Source organism: Triplophysa rosa, linkage group LG12 (genome assembly GCF_024868665.1).
Source record: "Triplophysa rosa linkage group LG12, Trosa_1v2, whole genome shotgun sequence".
Taxonomy (NCBI): Eukaryota; Metazoa; Chordata; class Actinopteri; order Cypriniformes; family Nemacheilidae; genus Triplophysa; species Triplophysa rosa.
The window spans coordinates 7,339,738-7,357,055 of NC_079901.1; the positions used below are offsets into that span (position 1 = coordinate 7,339,738).

Below are 17,318 nucleotides of genomic sequence, written 5' to 3' on the forward strand. Positions count from 1 at the left end.
CTAATATAGCCCAAATCAGATGATTTTCCTTTATAAATCAGGATTTTAGCAGCAGTTAAATTGACTGGTGGTTGTAACACAAGGTATTATTGGGTCGTGTTCAGTCAATATTTTACACTCGTTTCATGTCTTACAACAGAACAGAAAATATGTGAGAAAGGCATTGTTGTATTAAAATACAGTACAAACAAATTTCAAGTGCCAACAATGCAAACACGACGCGATGACGTCACATACTAATTTGCATATCTGTGACATGGTCTACTGTTGGCATTTGAAATTAGTTTGTACTGTATTTTAAGTGCCACAAGTCTCTCAAAATCCTGTGGGAAACACTGTATTTTACCTGTATCCATGGAGCTGCTTCCTCCATTTCCGGCGACCTTCACACTAGGTGGCCCTCCAGGACTGGGCATAGCCGTCTTGGGTGAGGCAGTCCAGCCAGGTGAAGCGACTGGCATGGTTGGAGATTTTAGGTGTCCGGGAGAGCCAGATGGTGATCGGAGACCAAGAGAAGGGCCTATGACCTGTGGCGACTTGATAGAGGTGGAGGAGGGTGTTCCAGCCCCGGAAGCTGCTGGTAGAGGCGGGTGAGAAGGACCACTTGGTAGTAAATGGCTGGGTGATTTCAGGCCTGCTGCAGACGGTGAAGGCATGAGAGGTGATGGCTCTTGGCTTAGAGAAGGAGATTTGAGCTGGTGAGATGGAGGTAAAGCTGGGGAACCCATTGGATTTACACTAATGGACAGGTCAGGGGGATGTCGAGTGCCATGGTCTATACCCCTTGAGCCGGTGCTCATTGGAATGTGACTAAGTCTTGGGGTGCTGTTCATGTGGGGAGGACCTGGCTGGTCCGGTACAAACATCTCAGGCTGCTGCATATATGGGCCATCACCTTGACTACCAGGAAAGGAGCTCTGGTTGGGGAACTGAAGAGGTCCTTCAGGACCAAGGATCATTCCTTTGTTAGCACCACCACGGCCATTCTGTGAAGCCCTGATACGAGAGATTTCTTCTGGGTTCAACATCTCCCCAAGAGGGCCAACAAGTCCAGGCCCTCCCCTCAGCTTCTGTGCCAACAACTGCTGCTGTGGATTCATGGTCATGCCCATATTCATGTTTAGATTACCCCCCAAGGGAGAGTCTATTATGTCTCGCATTGTAGGGCCACCATCGCCACCTACTCCACCCATGGGAGAGCCCATTATAGCCCGAGAACCAGGAAAGTCCATTGGGTCACCCCGGGAGGGCGGTCCTCCTACCATTCCAGGATTAGGAAAGCCTGGTCCTCCAGTGTTATCTATCATCCTAGGGCCGCCAAGCCCTGCCTGCTGCTGCCTGGATATTTGTTGTTGCAAGTCTAATCTATGTAATCTCCGGAACATCTCTTCCCGCGTTAAAGGCCGATCCATATCTCCCTGAAAATGCTGTGGAGGTCCACCCGGTCCCCCAGGAGGGAAGCACCCATGAAATGGGCCCCCACCACCCATGTTTGGTGGCATTTCATCCAACCAAGCCATGCCTGGCCTTGGAGGTCTTTGAGGGCCCAACCCCTCCATAGCTAAAACTCCTCCAGGGCTTTCCGAGTAGCCTCCACCACCTGAGGGACCTCGCATTTGTCCAAGAAACCTTGGCCCTCGAGGCCCCTCCTGATGCATTTCCATTAATCTAGGATTTCCGCCCATTCCTCCCCCTACCATCAGCCCTGGCCCCCATTGCTGATCACCAGGTTTACTGTGATATGGGGGTGGGGGCCCCCTCATTAGCATTGGCCCCCCGGGCATGCCCATTTCCGACATCATGCGGAAATGCTGGGCATGTTGGTGGGGGTTAATTTCTTGTTGTCGCCTTTTCTCTAGATAGTATTCTTCCTGCAGCTTTCTCCAAGCCAGCTGCTCTGGTGTTACACCTTCAGGCCCCATCATGGGACCCATATCCATCCCCGAAGGTGAGGAGAGGTGGTGAGAGTGCGGTGGCATACCATGGTGCGGCCCCATCAGTGAATCATCCAATCCAGGACCACCAAGATTCTGGGTCTGTGAGATGATGGACTGTAATGGTTCCTCGTACTTTTTCATTCCACCCACAGGTGGCATACCAGGCATACCAGCATTGTTGTTGTGGCAGTTACCAGTATTCTCACCACAATTTTCACCATCTTCCATCCCCCTACCCCCATCGTTACTATTATTGTTGTTGACATTAGTACCATTAGGATTGCCATTAGGACCTCTTGGTTCCTCATGGCCAGCACCGGCACCACTACGGAGAAGCAACCTCTCAATGTCTCGAAGAGTTTGCAGTGATCGTTCACGATGCTCTAGCTGCTCCTTAGAAAGGCCATCTGTGCTCCCCGGCCCTCCACGTTGACCTGGCTCACCCTGACGATGTGCAGATAATGCAGAGGGACTTGAGGAAGGAGACAGTCCTGCACCATGGTGGGGAATCGTACCTGGCCTGTCCACTCCATCTGATCCAGAAACCCCTACAGACTGTGGGCCCATCGAATGAACTGCAGAGCGGCTGTTGCTGCCTGACGTTCCTCCACCTCGGTGGGTTTGGGTTGACTCACCATCTGGATGCCCTGTGGAAGAAGGAGTACTGGTGCCGGGAAGGTGTCCTCCCACAACGCCACCAACCGAAGCTGGCCGGGGCGTACCGCTTTGGGACTTGGGTGTGCCAATGGGCGGGGTGTGACTAGAGCTGATCTGCTCACTTAGGTTGCTGAGTTTTCCAACACCGATAGACTGCTCAGAGAGACAGATAAGGACACAGAAAAAGAAAAGAGATAAATATGTAGGTGGGGGTTGCTATTAAGTGTCACCTTTTTACCTCAGCTCAACACATAGCAAAAGACTTTCAATTATACTATTCTCGTAATTACTCAATAGAAACAGGAACAAAAACAAGCATTGTGATTTAAATAGCCATTTTAAACAAAAATTTTGTCTCACGCCACTGAACTGGAACTGGAACTGGATGAGACACAATTCTTTCACACATGGTTTATGTTTACGAACATAAAACACATTTTATTATCTAGCATAACAATATGAAGGCTTGTGTTGGGACAGACCTGGTCCAGTTTTGTGCGGGGTACATTCTGCTGGTGATATAAGAGGATGGAGTCTGTGTGGCCATGCATCACTGCCTCTGCAGCACTGCAGAACAAATACAAATATTTTCATAAGTTTTACATATTCATAAGTTTTATAATTTCCTACAAAACTGCACAAAACAATATTCAATATTCAAAACATTGTTTTCTATCATTTTCTGTGTTTCCCATTCTGTCGTGTGAAAGCAGCTTCTAACTCCTACAGCTACTGCGTGGTGGAGAAATGGGCTGCTGTTAATGCTTGCACTTTACTCAATCCTTTGTTGTGGCTTCAGCAAATTTTGATTAGCACATGCTGACTGCAGCGTATACAGGAACAAAAAAAAAACACTAACCTGTTGGCTAGGCTTGTGGTGAAAACATAAACTATTTGCTGAGGGGGCCGAGGATTCAGATCAGTGCGAATACCGGGTCCACGACCAGAGCCCAAACCTTGACCTCCAGGATCACTTATCGGGCCCGTGGCAGATGAACCAGAGTGGGACTGACTAGGACACATCACATGCTCTCCTGAGTGAAGGCCACAAGAGAAACAGTAAGACAGAAGAAAAAACAAAACAAAAAACTTTTAACAAATATCAAATGTACCACTTTGGGATCGTCTACGCAAAAACAAAAATTCTGTCATGACTGATTCACCCTCATGTCATCCAAAACCTGTATATGACTGTGGAAGACAAAAGAAGATATTTAGAGAAATGTCTCAGTGGTTTTGTGTCCATACAATGAAAGTCAATGGGTCATAGAGGTTTGACATGAGGGTGAATAAATGCTGAAACATTTTTTTGTGAACTATCCCTTTAACGTCACGTTTCAGTCATTTTCACAATCAACATCTATATAGCCAAAAGGGGCCATGAATAAAAAAACTGTGATATCCCTATTTATAGAGTTTACTAGAGTACACTGTTAAGTATAAAACAAACAACCTGCCAGTTAGTTTTCGTAAAAAAAAAGTGAACTTGAGAAGCCAGATTTATGCTGTAAAAAAAATACCACTAATGTCCCGGAAAACCACAAGGAGGAGCTAAATCCCACAGAAACACTTTCCAGAGCCTCGGTTCATGAGCGTCTGATAGGTTGGCATTTACATCAAGAAATTATGTGGGCAGATATGAAACACTGAAGATTAGTGAAAAATACAAAACAAATAGGCCAGTTGCTGTTAAGGTCACATGAAATGAATTGAAAATGTTGTTGAAAATCTGTTAACTGGTCCAAGTTACACCACATACAGGAAAACCTTATTTTTATAATATGATTCAGACAAGGTCAAGGTTACAGCATTGGATATTATCTTTGAAGGGCTATATCAAGTCATACGAGTGTGCCATGGGTGTTGTGTGGGGCATGTGCAGGTAATGTTTCATGACACACCTCAGTCACGTGTTTATACACAGATGAGGAAGTTGACTTTACGTCACATAAGAAGACAACAGCGCAATACCATAGACCTGTCAGACTATTGCATGGCAAGTTTACATCAAGTTTTTACTTTAATTGTCACTTGGTCAGTTGCTTTGTGACATGCAATGCCAAGGAAGCGGAAGTTGTTGAATGCCTTTATGAACAGAGCATTTAGTATTATAAACTGCAAAAATGATTTCCTGGCTCAGTATTTGTGTCTCGTCTTCCAATAGACGGTTTCAAAGCAACAACGTTAACAAACGTTTCTGCGCATGCGTGCTTTTGTGACCCAAACTTAACTTCCGGTAGACATCAGCAAAGAACAGATTATTTCTGAATACAAAAGAAATAAGAATTAAATTACATAAATGAAGTTAATTATGTCTAGGCAGCATTATTTTGAGTTACCAGTAGAAAAAAACGTTACTTGGCTAAACGTAAATGTGACAAAATTACACGACCCATTCAACATTTAATAAAATTAACACACAATAATATTCAACAAATTCTGTGTTTAATACGGTTATTGTACAATAAAATATGAATATAAAATCCTATTAATATTAATTAAAATGGTAAATGTTATATTATTTGTCACTAGCCAGACCGGACGTTAACTTCGGGCCAGGCGCGTGCAACCGTGTACGCTTTATATGCTTACAACAAAAAATAACCTGCTTTTGTCTTTTACTTTTTACTGTATGAAGATATTTTTCTTGTTTTAAGCATGAACTCACTTAATTTTGAACATAAAAAAAGAAAAAACAAAACATTTTCTCTAGTAAATAGATTAAAAACAGCCAATGATCAGGGCCGATATATCCTGTCAATCAAAAGAGGACAGGAAAATGCAATGAATTTGTGCTCTGTATATAGAAAATGTTAAGAAACATCATCAGTTTAATGTTTAATATCATTATTCATTATATGAATTAACAACATTCAGAAAGTTAAGAAATATTCATTTAATCTTCAGAATCTGTATCTGCAGACATCACTCTGAATAAATCGGTATCGGTGGAGAAATTTAGTATCGGTGCATCTTGATTTAAGAATGTTTACATATTTCTATTGGAAAACCAGACAAAAATACTAAGCAACAGATTCTTCTTTGCAGTGTAGGGTTTAGAAACAGCTTAAGCTAAAAAAAAAAAGAAACATAAAAGCTATTTATATAAATAGCTTCTGTCCAGTTGTGTCAGTTAAAACCAATGTGTTATTTCTGCTTTTTGTTTGCTATGCCAACACGTCTTCATACGTCTCGGATTTTCTCAGATACAGAAGAGCAGGTAGCGCAGGATGTACTTGCGCTCCCAAGCTGTGGTCACCAACTGACAGATGCATATCCACACAAACAAAAAAAAACTCTCTCGCTCCCATACACACACACACAAATGCGAGTAGAAGAGGCTTTGAATATAATAATAGAGCAGTTTATGATAGTATATATAATTGGGTCTGATGTTAGACAGGTATAGCTTTTAGGGGTGTAACAATATATCGAAGTATCGTATATCGCAATACCAAAAACATTAAGATATGTATCGTAGAGCTATTAAGATATGTGTCGTAGACTGTGTTAATATATATATTTTTAATATTTTTATGTTAAAAATTTGTTTTATTTTTCAATGACACATCTATTCAGTTTTTTAGTTTACATAAAAATGGTTGAATTAAACTTTAACAAATGTTACTAAAAAATGTGAATGTTTTGGGGAAAAATCTGTCAGTTCCAGTTTTTTTACTAATATTGTGATCGTGAACTTGGTATCCTATTGAATCGTGAGCCGAGCGTATCATTACACCCCTATTAGCTTTATTAACTGATGTTAATAATAATTATTTAAAGAATTATGCAATTGTTCTTCTTAATGACTTTATTTATCCTTTAATAAGTTAATAAATATTTTGGCCAACAATGCTTTCACTTAAGAACTCCTAATGTGACACCACACGTCAACGTTTGTGAACACACACAGTCTACAGGAAGAAACTCACATTGTGTCTTCTAACACAGTGTTTACGTACAGGACTGGCAGGTGTTTTTATGTGCGTGTGCACTCACGGTGTGTGGCAGAAAGAGGTTTCTCATCCTCTTCCTCAGTTTCAGCCCCCGAGCACCATTCATCTCCACTGTACGGCTGCTTTCTCTCCAGAACACACCTGCGTTTGCTGCGCATCACGCCCTCTACTGGACACCATTGAGAAAAACACAGAAAGGCAAAATTATGCAAACACGTTTCAAATGAACATGTATGTCAAGTCATGCTATACGCGGACAGCCACGCCCACAAACTGACCAATAAACCCACGGCCGAGCTGAATTGTGGCGAGTGTTTCGTGTCAAAACTGTCTACTCCAGACACGCAATACTCCAGAAATGTAAGGCATTCATAGGGTATGAGAGGAGACCAGGCCTTCAAAACCTTAAAATATCTCCCAACCTTGAATACCAGACAGGGAGAGTAAGAAAAGAAAGGGAAGAGAGAGACCGAGCGAGGGGCGTTAGGTTGTGGTGTCCTCGGCTTGTGCACGTCGTGTTGGCGGCGAGCAGAGATAAAGAGCTGACCTTTTCTGCATCCTCTTTTGTTCCCAGCAGACATCAGTTTACGTAAATGAGTGAGTCAGCCCTCTCTCTCTGGTTTACTTTCTCTTTAATCATTGGCACTTTCCAGGTGTGGCAATCGAGTGGTCTGAAGTGGATGGGTGACTTGCATTTCATTTGAATGTCTTTCTGTTTGCTTTCCTGCCGGGTGAACAATATTTACAGAGAAAGAAAGAGGCGGCGAGAGAGAAAGAGAGAGAGAGGGGCGAGTCTGCTTGAGATGTGATAGACGGGGATAGTGACTGAACGTCTCTCCTTAAAAAGACGTGGACTAATATTTACTGCTCTCTGTACATTCAAAACCCAAATTAAAGACACAAAATGTTTACAATTAAAAGTTATTCATTTATTTACTTTAATTACAATAAATAAATAAACCTGGGTGCAACCCCACCTTTTACCTTCCATGCTCTTATAAAGTCCTACAGGTGTGTGTGTGTGTGTTTGTGTAAGTGTGTGTACGCACACACAAAGGAGCTTCAGTGCTATAACAGGAAGCTCAGATGACTCACACGATAGCCCCGTTATTTCCCCTGATCTCTCGCTCTCTCTCTCTCTCTTATAAACACACGACATACAAAAAGCACTGGTGAATGGAAATAAATTAAGAATAGTACAATCAACCAAACAAAAAGAAACAGCGCACACACACACACACACACACACACACACACACAGTGAAAAGAAAAACACACCTCCACAGTCTAGGAATGGAAGAGGTGTTATTGCTTTTAATATTGGGCAGACGCTGTTTGAGTGAATCTCACTAAACCTGTCAAGAATACGTCAGCCCAGTCAAAACATGAAAATAAGAAATGATTTTTCGCCTAATGACAATAAAGCCCTTTTTTGCATTGTGACATTATTAAATTAAACAAGCCCGTAACACAATCTCAAAGTCATTAGTGTAACGGGCAAAAGATAATGCTAAATAATTAAAATGACAAAGAATGTATTAAAGAATGACATGGTGGTAGTATTTAATTACATATAAATTATGTACTGCTTTAATCACGTTGATTCACACTACCACAGAAATGAATGAACACAATACAACTCCATTTTTTTACTGGTTTTTTTTTTCACGTTGTGGAATAATAGCAAATATTTGAAATGATAAAATAACACAAGTGTGGAAAGTATGAAGTGACCAACAATGCTAAAGATCTCAGTCTTCTATCTGAGTTTCTTCGATGTAGACACTTTGAATCCAGTAATCACTCAACAGTCTGGACATTCCCTCTACTCTGGTGCACAAGGTGCATTATGGGACACTTTTTAACCTGTAGTGCTTAAACGTGAATATGAACTTGTTTTCTTTGCAGTATTTGATGTATGAAAAAATACAGAGCATGCTTTCTGTTATTTTGACCTGTTTTTCCTGTTTCAATATTTCTGCAAATAGAAGCCATATTTTCATTAGAAACAAAAATTATCATTTTATTTAAATACATGCCTGTAAATAGTAAATTCTCTCTCTTCATTTTTTCGCAGCTGTAAAATAAAATCGTAAAAATATTCATTTAACATTTTGATTGGGTTCTAAATGTTCTGTTGGTTGTTTTCGGTTCAAAACTGAAACAGGAAGTTCTTCTTGACCAGCGTTGTTTATGTTTTCCAAAGTGGTGTATTTTTTTCAACTTTGGACATTTAATCATAACCTTTATATTTACATTTATAAGATCATGAGAAACACATTCATCTTTACAAAAAAATGTAATTGTAATCTTTAAGTCAAATATGTTTTTTATGCTTTCAGTTTTGGAGTGAAATGTGGCCTGGACATGTTTTCATGTGATTTACCCATTTAGACCACACAGGGGAAACATAAGCGTGTGTGTATGTTGTGCACTGAGCGGACTGCTGACATTCAGGAACCTGTTGCGTCGAGTCTCACTCCCCCTCAGTTTCTCCACCCACTCTATTCTACTTCCTGTCTGAGCGCACACAGTCCCTCTCTATCCCTGCTCACAATTAGTGAGTGACACACCACAAGGCGACTACATGCTACATAAGCACACGTGTCTTCAGAAAGGTCAGGGCATTTTGGGGTTGCTGAAAACAGTTTCATCTTTACTGTGTTTCCAGTCGAAAGGGGAATTACAGAAGTTTGGGCTGTTGATGGAGAGATACAGTACGACGATGAATGAGTAATATATGCAGGGTTGTGTACGTCGGTTCTCGTATAGCCAGACGTTTGAGTATTGGCACAAAGTGTGGTCCACGTTGTAGCTTGTTATGGAACACTGTTCGCTTTTTTCTCATGACATTTAAGGGTCCGCTCACACAGAATATTCATTAAGCAACACCTCATGTCCCACACGGACTAGGTCTGCCCCTTGTGGACTCTCCGAGCCAATTAGATTGCTGATTTAAAAAACATCATTCCATTTCTGCGTGGAATACGCAAGGGATGGTCAGTGAGCGGCGCTACGGCATGCTTTTTGAGTCTAACACAAGTATTATGCCTACCTTTGACATCCGGTTCCAAAACAGGAGTGATCGACTCTCTCTGGTCTCCCGTATCCATGGAAACGCTCCTTTCCCTCTTGGCCTTGGTCTTCATTATCCCACCTACTCCGACGCCAGCGCTTGATTGACTGAGACTCTTCAGTCCAGGGTTGCCAGGAGAAATCTGGTTGGATTTGACTCCATGGTTCCCGGACGCACTGCTCTTTGACCCCTGGGTGCTCGCAGGTCCTTGCTGCTGCGCTTGGTTTACATTCGGGAGCTGTGATTGGGCCCCGCTAGTCACTTGCTTGCCATGATTGGTGAGTTTACTTTCTGAGTGCATTTGATTGGCCGGTGGTGGGGAGGAAACGGAAGGGATGGGTTGCGGCGATATGTTGTGTCTGTCTGTCAGAGAGACGTGCACTGCAAGCAAACATACAGACAGCTAAAGAAAGAAAGGGAGAGATGAAGAAAGAGTATGGCTGTTAACTTTAACCCACTTGCAGCATCTGCATTCATGAAACGATGAATGAACAAAACCTCAAATTCTATGTACCAGGTTAAAAATGTGATGGTAGAGATTTTGTCGTAACGTTTATTTGAACTGTTTGAAACGCATCTAGCAGTGGTCATCGTGATAATGAAGAAACATGAAGTATTGAAAAATATACAGCTGTGCGCCTCCTTAACATCTATAATGTCACATTTATGACATCACATTGCAGGCATATCATTGTGTGCATATGAAGAGTTTATTTCCAAAAGGAGATAACTACGTTTTTAAAATCTTTCAAAAATCATGTTTTTTTTATTGTGCAGTCCAATGAATATCAATCAAATTTAAGCCATAATAACTAAAAAAATACAGCTAACTGACACAATAAAACATGATAACATCATAAAAAAACATGATTTGAATTTTAAAACAGATTCTCATTTTGGAAACACACTCTTCATATATTGTCTATTTTACAGCAGCTCTGAATTGTTGTGTTTGCATTGTTTGTAGAGATGCTGCAGGTTTTTACGCACCTCACTGGGATGAAGGTCCAACAAACAAGTGCATTCCGACGTCTTCTCACTTTACAAGCACTGATCTGTAACACACAAACAAACACAGGAGAGTTTTAGTTGTGATGCTTTCATTAAGATACTTTAATTAATGGTATTTAATTATGAAACAAAACTTTCAGTATCATTAGCACATTTACAGAAATGAAAAACCGGGAAACATTTGAAACATAGAAAGGTCTCTTTAGGAAGATGGGTGTAGGTGACACATTAAATAATAATAATCTCTAAACTCTCTCACTTTCAACAAACATCCCGCTTTCTTTACAAGATGTCTCACTTTCTACAGTATGTCTTCTCTTTCTGACAAATACATAAAGAAACTTTCTTTCTTTGCACAATGTGTGCTAGTCAATAAAAAGATTACAGATATAAATACTCACATATACTGTACATAGTTAAAACATTAAAAAGTAGTTAAAAGTAGTTTTAGGGCATCTTTAAGCTTGTGTGCTACTAAAAGATTTGTCATAAAAGTAAAAATATACAACATATACAGTTCTGTAAATAAAACATTAAAAAAATAAGAATCGCTTGTCGCAGGTAAGGGCCTATACAAAGGTTTGTCCAATAAATGCTTCCTACAATGACAAATCCACTCCCCCTAAATCCAAATATCACCAGCCTACAGGTGACTACATTTATGACTACATTTACATTACATTCATTCATTCAGCAGACACTTTTAAACAAAGCGACTTACAGATGATAGAGCATTTTGTCAAATGAGCTAACAGTAAGAAACGCTTAATAGGACTAGGTGTTATAATCCCACTATTTCATCACAGTTGAATTGCCCAATAGGACTTTTCCCACCCCTTATGCATGACATAAGCGGCATCTAGTGGTGAGATTGTGAATTGCAACCAATGGCTCACTCCATCCCTTCCTTGCGTGGTAGCGACACAGAACTCAGATGTCGTTACATTTTCACTTATTTGCTGAAGGAGATAACGTATTTACGAAACGCGCTCTGTAGAGCGGTTTGTCCATTCAGGGCTACTGTAGAAACAACATGATGAATTCCATGCAAGTGGACCTGCGGTGTATGTAGATAGAAATAGCTCATTCTAAGGTAATAAAAACATAACGCTACATTATGTAAGGTCTTTATACACCTCTGAAGACATAGTTATGTATATTATATTGCATTTCTGTCAATAGATCCTCCCAAAAATTACACACAGCCCCTTCAAAAAAGGAAAAGCCCTTCGATATGCCCTTTCAAGGTCAGCATGAAACGAAAGTTGCAGTGGTGTTTTCTTCGGAAATGTAAGGTATATTTGAACAAAACAGCTTCTGGAACATTGATTAATGTAAGGCGGGGCATGATTTCATCCGTTAGGAATTGATTCAATCGTTGAAAGTTGCAGGTCTGGCTACTAGACAGTCAATATAGTCCCACCCCCAGGCTGAGACGTACATCATGCATGTTTATAAGTACACGCACGCACGTCGCACGCACACATCTCTCATTTCAATGGCTCTCAGCACAGCTGCCAAGTGTGTGTGTGTGTGTGCGTGTGTGTGTGTGAGTGAGCAGTGCTAGTGAAGGATTGGGTTTCTCTCATTTGAATGGAAGAGAAACTACACACAATCCCAGCAGCCACCTGCCTGTGTCCATAACCTGCGAGCTCTCCAGCATCTCAGCTCTGTCTGTATCATGTGTGCGTGCACATGTGTGTCATGTCGTTTGGGGCCTGTCGTGCAGCCTGTGTAAGAGTGGCATGCGGTACATGTCTGTCTGTGTACAGGCTTGACCAGGACACCCCAGCACCTGTTGCACACACACCCAATGACATCATCCTTTATTCAAATCTGCCTTATTTTACGTATACTTAAAGGGATAGTTGAAAAATGAAAATTCTGTCATCATTTACTCATCCTTAGATTGTTCCAAACCTGTATAAATTTATTTGTTCTGCTAAACACAAAGGAAGATATTTGGAAGAATGTCAGTGACCGGGCAGACTCGCCCCCATCGACTCCCATAGTAAATGATGACAGAATTTTCCTTTTTGGGTGAACGTTAACGCTAGTGTTTAGAATACAGAAGTATATATGTTTTAAGTGACAGATACTGTAACACACAAACTGAGAGATGTGTGATGGAGATGCTAATGATGTCCCACACATGTTTCCATCCTACAGCATCAAGTTCAAAATCGTTGACCTCAAAAACAACCAAAGCCATATCTGTCCCTCGCACACCCCCACCCCAACCCCCACAGAAACACCTCTGCCTCCATGTCTGGCTCAATCTCAGTCTCAAGGCGAAACTAATTTTTTCTTTCCGTTTGCCACCGTTCACACACATCATCTTCTTCCTCCACAAGATATTTATACTTTCTTTCTAACTCTTTCACTCCCCTTAGTGCTTCGTTTTTATACCACCGGTGGCACTAAACAGTACTGAAAAAATAAACAATGTTTTCAAACAGGTTTTCAAAACACACCTTCTACTGCCATTGGGTGAATAAACATAGTCCTGCCCCGAACTCACTATGTGAAAAAAGTTACGTTTTGACAACGTCACACATTGACAGTTTTTGCACCTTTCTTTGTAAAGCCGCTCGGAAACTGTACTGTGATATGAAATGGTCAAAATCACTATACAAATAAATCAAACTGAATTGTAAAGGAGAACTTTCTTAACAGAAAAAAATTCCACACTTTGACAGTTAAGCTTATCATTAACACATGCACCATTCATCACATATTAACTCAAGAGGAAACGCATTCTATCTATTGCGATAACGCATCGACTGACGGATGTTTTGTAACACCGTCCTTTTCTGACCATCTTGAGCGTCATCTACATTTACTGGAATCATTATAATTTGTGGTCGACTAATGTCAAAAGCAATAAAGATACTTTACGTTCAACGTAAAGTATCTTACTTTACGTGTAAGTTCTGCTGGATCTATCGCATTCACTTTCGATAGCACCTGCACACCTGCCAGAGGATCAGAAGATGATGAAGAAGAAAATGCACTTGTGTTATTTTTGGACTAGGTCCATCTACTGTATGTTTGAGCCAAGAGAAGGCCTACAGTCCCATACACATTGTAAACAAGCAGAAGACATTCAGGACAGCATTTAATTGGACAACAGTTTGAGTGCAAGATGAGTCATCAATGCATTTTCTTAGAATTGAAAGGCTGTAAAAGGTATGCACGTGCACAAAAACCACAACAAAGTATACTAACATATACAGTAGATGGCCTTGATACAAACACACATGGACAAAAAAGACACTAAACAACTAATTCATAGGGTCTTCAAACCATTGAAGCTATCACCACCTGCCACTTTGATCCCATTTTCACAGTCCAGAAGAACTGAAAAGAGGCGGATATGAGAAAACAAGAGTCTGTCACCAGCAAATGACAGAGAATGAAGCACATTAAAGTCAAATTAGCCGAAGAAACTTTCGGAAAGAAATGTGACATGATCGAATTGTAAAAAACTGAGGGGGAATTTGACGCACAATAATGCTCTCAGAAAGACGCCGCATGAAACTCTGAGAGAGAGCGAGTGTTTTTGTTTAAGCCATTCATAATGTACTGTTTTCAAACAACCCTATGACATCATACCAAAACCCAGAGGCCAAGAGGACACGCATGACAAAGTCAAAATGGACATTCATATGTGTGTATTGTGAACTAAAACAAAACCACCACAATGAGACAAAGCATATAACAGTGAATGTGTTACACAAGTATAAATAGTGGGTGTGTAACAGGACACAACAGCAAGGTTTCATAGAGAACTTGATTTTTAACAATAACATAAAAACCTTTTAGGGCATACCCACCAACTGTGACACTGTATATGGTAGTGATGCACCGGAATTTCGGCTGCTGAAAATTGGCAAATAAAACAAAATCAAATAAAAGCTGAAATATCTGGCGCCCGTGCCTCTCCCTTCAGTGCTCGCGCTCACTCTAGCTGTTATAAAAGGACGACCGTGTAAGTGCGCAATAGCAAATGCTAAAACTAATAAATATAACAAGAAAAGCACAGAAAATGACACGCAAGCTTTGTGTGATGCGCGACTGCGCGTGAACGGCTTTATGTTTCTTTACTGTCGCAGATCAGAAGCCACTCTTCACGTATAGATGTGAATGATCAGCGGAACGATCTGTCAGTAACTGATGATGTAGCTCACGTGGACCGTCATCCGGGCGGTGCTGATGTCACTGAAGCTCATTTCAAGCCTGTTTACATGAACAGACTCACTGCCCCTGATTGTGCACCATATATAACCTTCTTGTATTAGCAGGAGCTTCTGAGATTGACTATAATTTGACTACTGTTATGTATATAATAACTCCAGAATAATTCTACAACTACAATGTTTAGACGATTGGTAAAAAAATGTTATATTTGATTGTGTTGCAATGACCAAGGAATGAAAACTAAAGCATTAGCAGCTGGTCATGTACAGTACATTCATTTTAGTGATTGGGAACAATGCAGCGTGCAAACTTAAAATAAACATAATTTATCGCTAATCTCAAATTATCTCTATCGTCCGCTGGTATAGTTAAAGTTATCATTATAATGTGAACGGCCCTATAGACAGCAACAACATATACGTTATGTGGCCCAAACATAACTTCCGGTTGACCTCCGCAAAGAATCAATAACTGTTGGGTAGTTTTAATTTATTTATTTCATATCCAAAAAATATGCGTATTTATTGTTAGTAATAGGGATGAACCGATTCCAGTATCGGTATCGGACCCGATACCAAGCTCATGTATTTTTAGTAAATCATATAGATACACCCAGTGTTAGGTAAGTTACTCTGAAAAAGTAATTAATTACTAGTTACTAATTACATATTCAATAGTGTAATTAGATTACTGTACAAATTACTCTCTCCAAAAAGTATTTAGTAACTTATTAGTACTTATTACTAATTATTTTCTATATCCTATATCCACCTTGATTAGTTAAGTGACAAATGTGAGAATTATACATTAAAGCACAGATTTTACTTTATTTTGATGTCAATTCCACTATTGCACACACATATATTACACAGAGTATTTCGTTTAATTACATCAGAAGTAACTGTAATTAAATTACAGAAAAAATAAGAGTAATGCCCTACTTTACTTTTTCAAGGGGAAAGTAATTAAATTACAGTAACTAATTACTTAGTAACTAGTTACATCCAACACTGGATACACCGATACCAAAGTCTGATACCTCACATGACATACATGACAGAGCTGACTGAAATTTGTGCTTTGAAAGTTTGTGACAAGCACATAAAATTGTCTTTTTTCATAATGTGTTTTGAGGCAGGGTTATTAGTTTCAGTGTGTTGTGCTTGGAAAATTGCCACCTCACCAAACAAATACCAGAAAAAAATATCGGTATTCGTACTCGGTCTTTAAAAAATGGTATCGGAGCATCCCTAATTAATAACATAAATTAAATATAAAATAATTCCTTATATTATAACCAAACTCTGACCGGAACTTAACTTGGCGGGTACATCCGACAAATAATACAAATATAAAAAAACAACAAATGAAATTACATGCAGCGATTTTCATCGGACTCTACCAACTGATGATAATCACAATCTGACTTTCTTGTTTTAAACCAGTTCAATAACATTTTTTTGAAATGTATCGAGCTTGCATTCACACAGTGTGTGAGAGAAAGAATTCATTTGCTGCTTATAAAAAGCTATTTCCTCATAGAACTGATTCTGATCTCAACCCCCAAACACTGTGATCCATTTAGTATGAAGGTCTAGCAGTGAGTCCCACACACACACACAACTTACACTGTTGCACATTTTTAGCATGCTGAGGTATATTTATAGCTCCAAATTCCCAAACGGGAGCAGCAGAAAAGTAATAGGAAAATTCTGGGCCCTCTCCTAAGACACACACCTCTCGCGCACTCTTCTGCTTACGTAAACATATAAATCTCACACACACGCACACAGAGAGGTACTGTAGGCAATACAGGTCAATACTGTGACCAAAGTGTGTGACAGAGGAGTTAAACGTTAACAACACACACACACACACACACACACAGACACAGTGAAGGCTTTGTGACACCGGCCCCAGCTTAACAAACTACATTTGAGCACGGCGCCAGTGGAAATACGGAGAAGAGAGAGCGAGCGAGAGAGAGAGACATATGGGTTCTGATGGCCTTGCTTTCTCTGTCTGTCTACTTAGACCAGTTTATTCTGGCAGATGAAATTATTTCCAAAACAACAGGCTCAACCTCAACGCTGCTGTCAGATTGAATTCTGTTGTGCGAGTTTTCTTCACGTGAATGACGAATCTTATCAAGACCCCATGTGGGTCTGTTATTTTTACAAATTATTAACCAATCTAAAGTGTTGAAAATAGCTTGAGAGCAAATCTCTTAACTCCATTGGACACTTCAACTGTCTGAGAAGTCTCGTAACTCCACCTCTTCTTCACTCCGCGGGAGCCTCTCGGCATTACGTCTCCTGATTGAAAGTTTTTTAGACAATAACGAGTGAAAAAAGTTAGGTTAGATACATTTGAGTAGGTCTGTTTTGTTAAAAATCGATAGCTGTAATGCTTCGGTGCAGAAGGAAGCCCGTGAGCCACGAAGGTAAGTGTGCGAGCAGATTCGGCTAATTTCCGCCTATC

The 17,318-nt window shown here is 40.4% G+C and overlaps 1 protein-coding gene across 4 annotated transcripts in view; it reads right to left on the reverse strand.

Annotated features, from left to right (window-relative positions):
• Nucleotides 1-17,318, reverse strand: part of bcl9l (bcl9 like) — a 49,017-nt gene that overhangs the window by 3,095 nt on the left and 28,604 nt on the right. For 2 of the 4 annotated variants that reach the window (XM_057348004.1, XM_057348002.1), the window contains exons 2-7: nt 10,617-10,681; nt 9,606-10,029; nt 6,594-6,719; nt 3,454-3,628; nt 3,077-3,161; nt 347-2,747 (exon numbers count right to left, since the gene is read on the reverse strand). In XM_057348004.1, coding sequence (XP_057203987.1) covers nt 347-2,747; nt 3,077-3,161; nt 3,454-3,628; nt 6,594-6,719; nt 9,606-9,927 — 3,109 coding nt within the window. In that variant the 5' untranslated portion in view covers nt 9,928-10,029; nt 10,617-10,681. The remainder of the gene's footprint in view (nt 1-346; nt 2,748-3,076; nt 3,162-3,453; nt 3,629-6,593; nt 6,720-9,605; nt 10,030-10,616; nt 10,682-17,318) is intronic. The other 2 variants (XM_057348003.1, XM_057348005.1) reach the window with 2 other exon arrangements.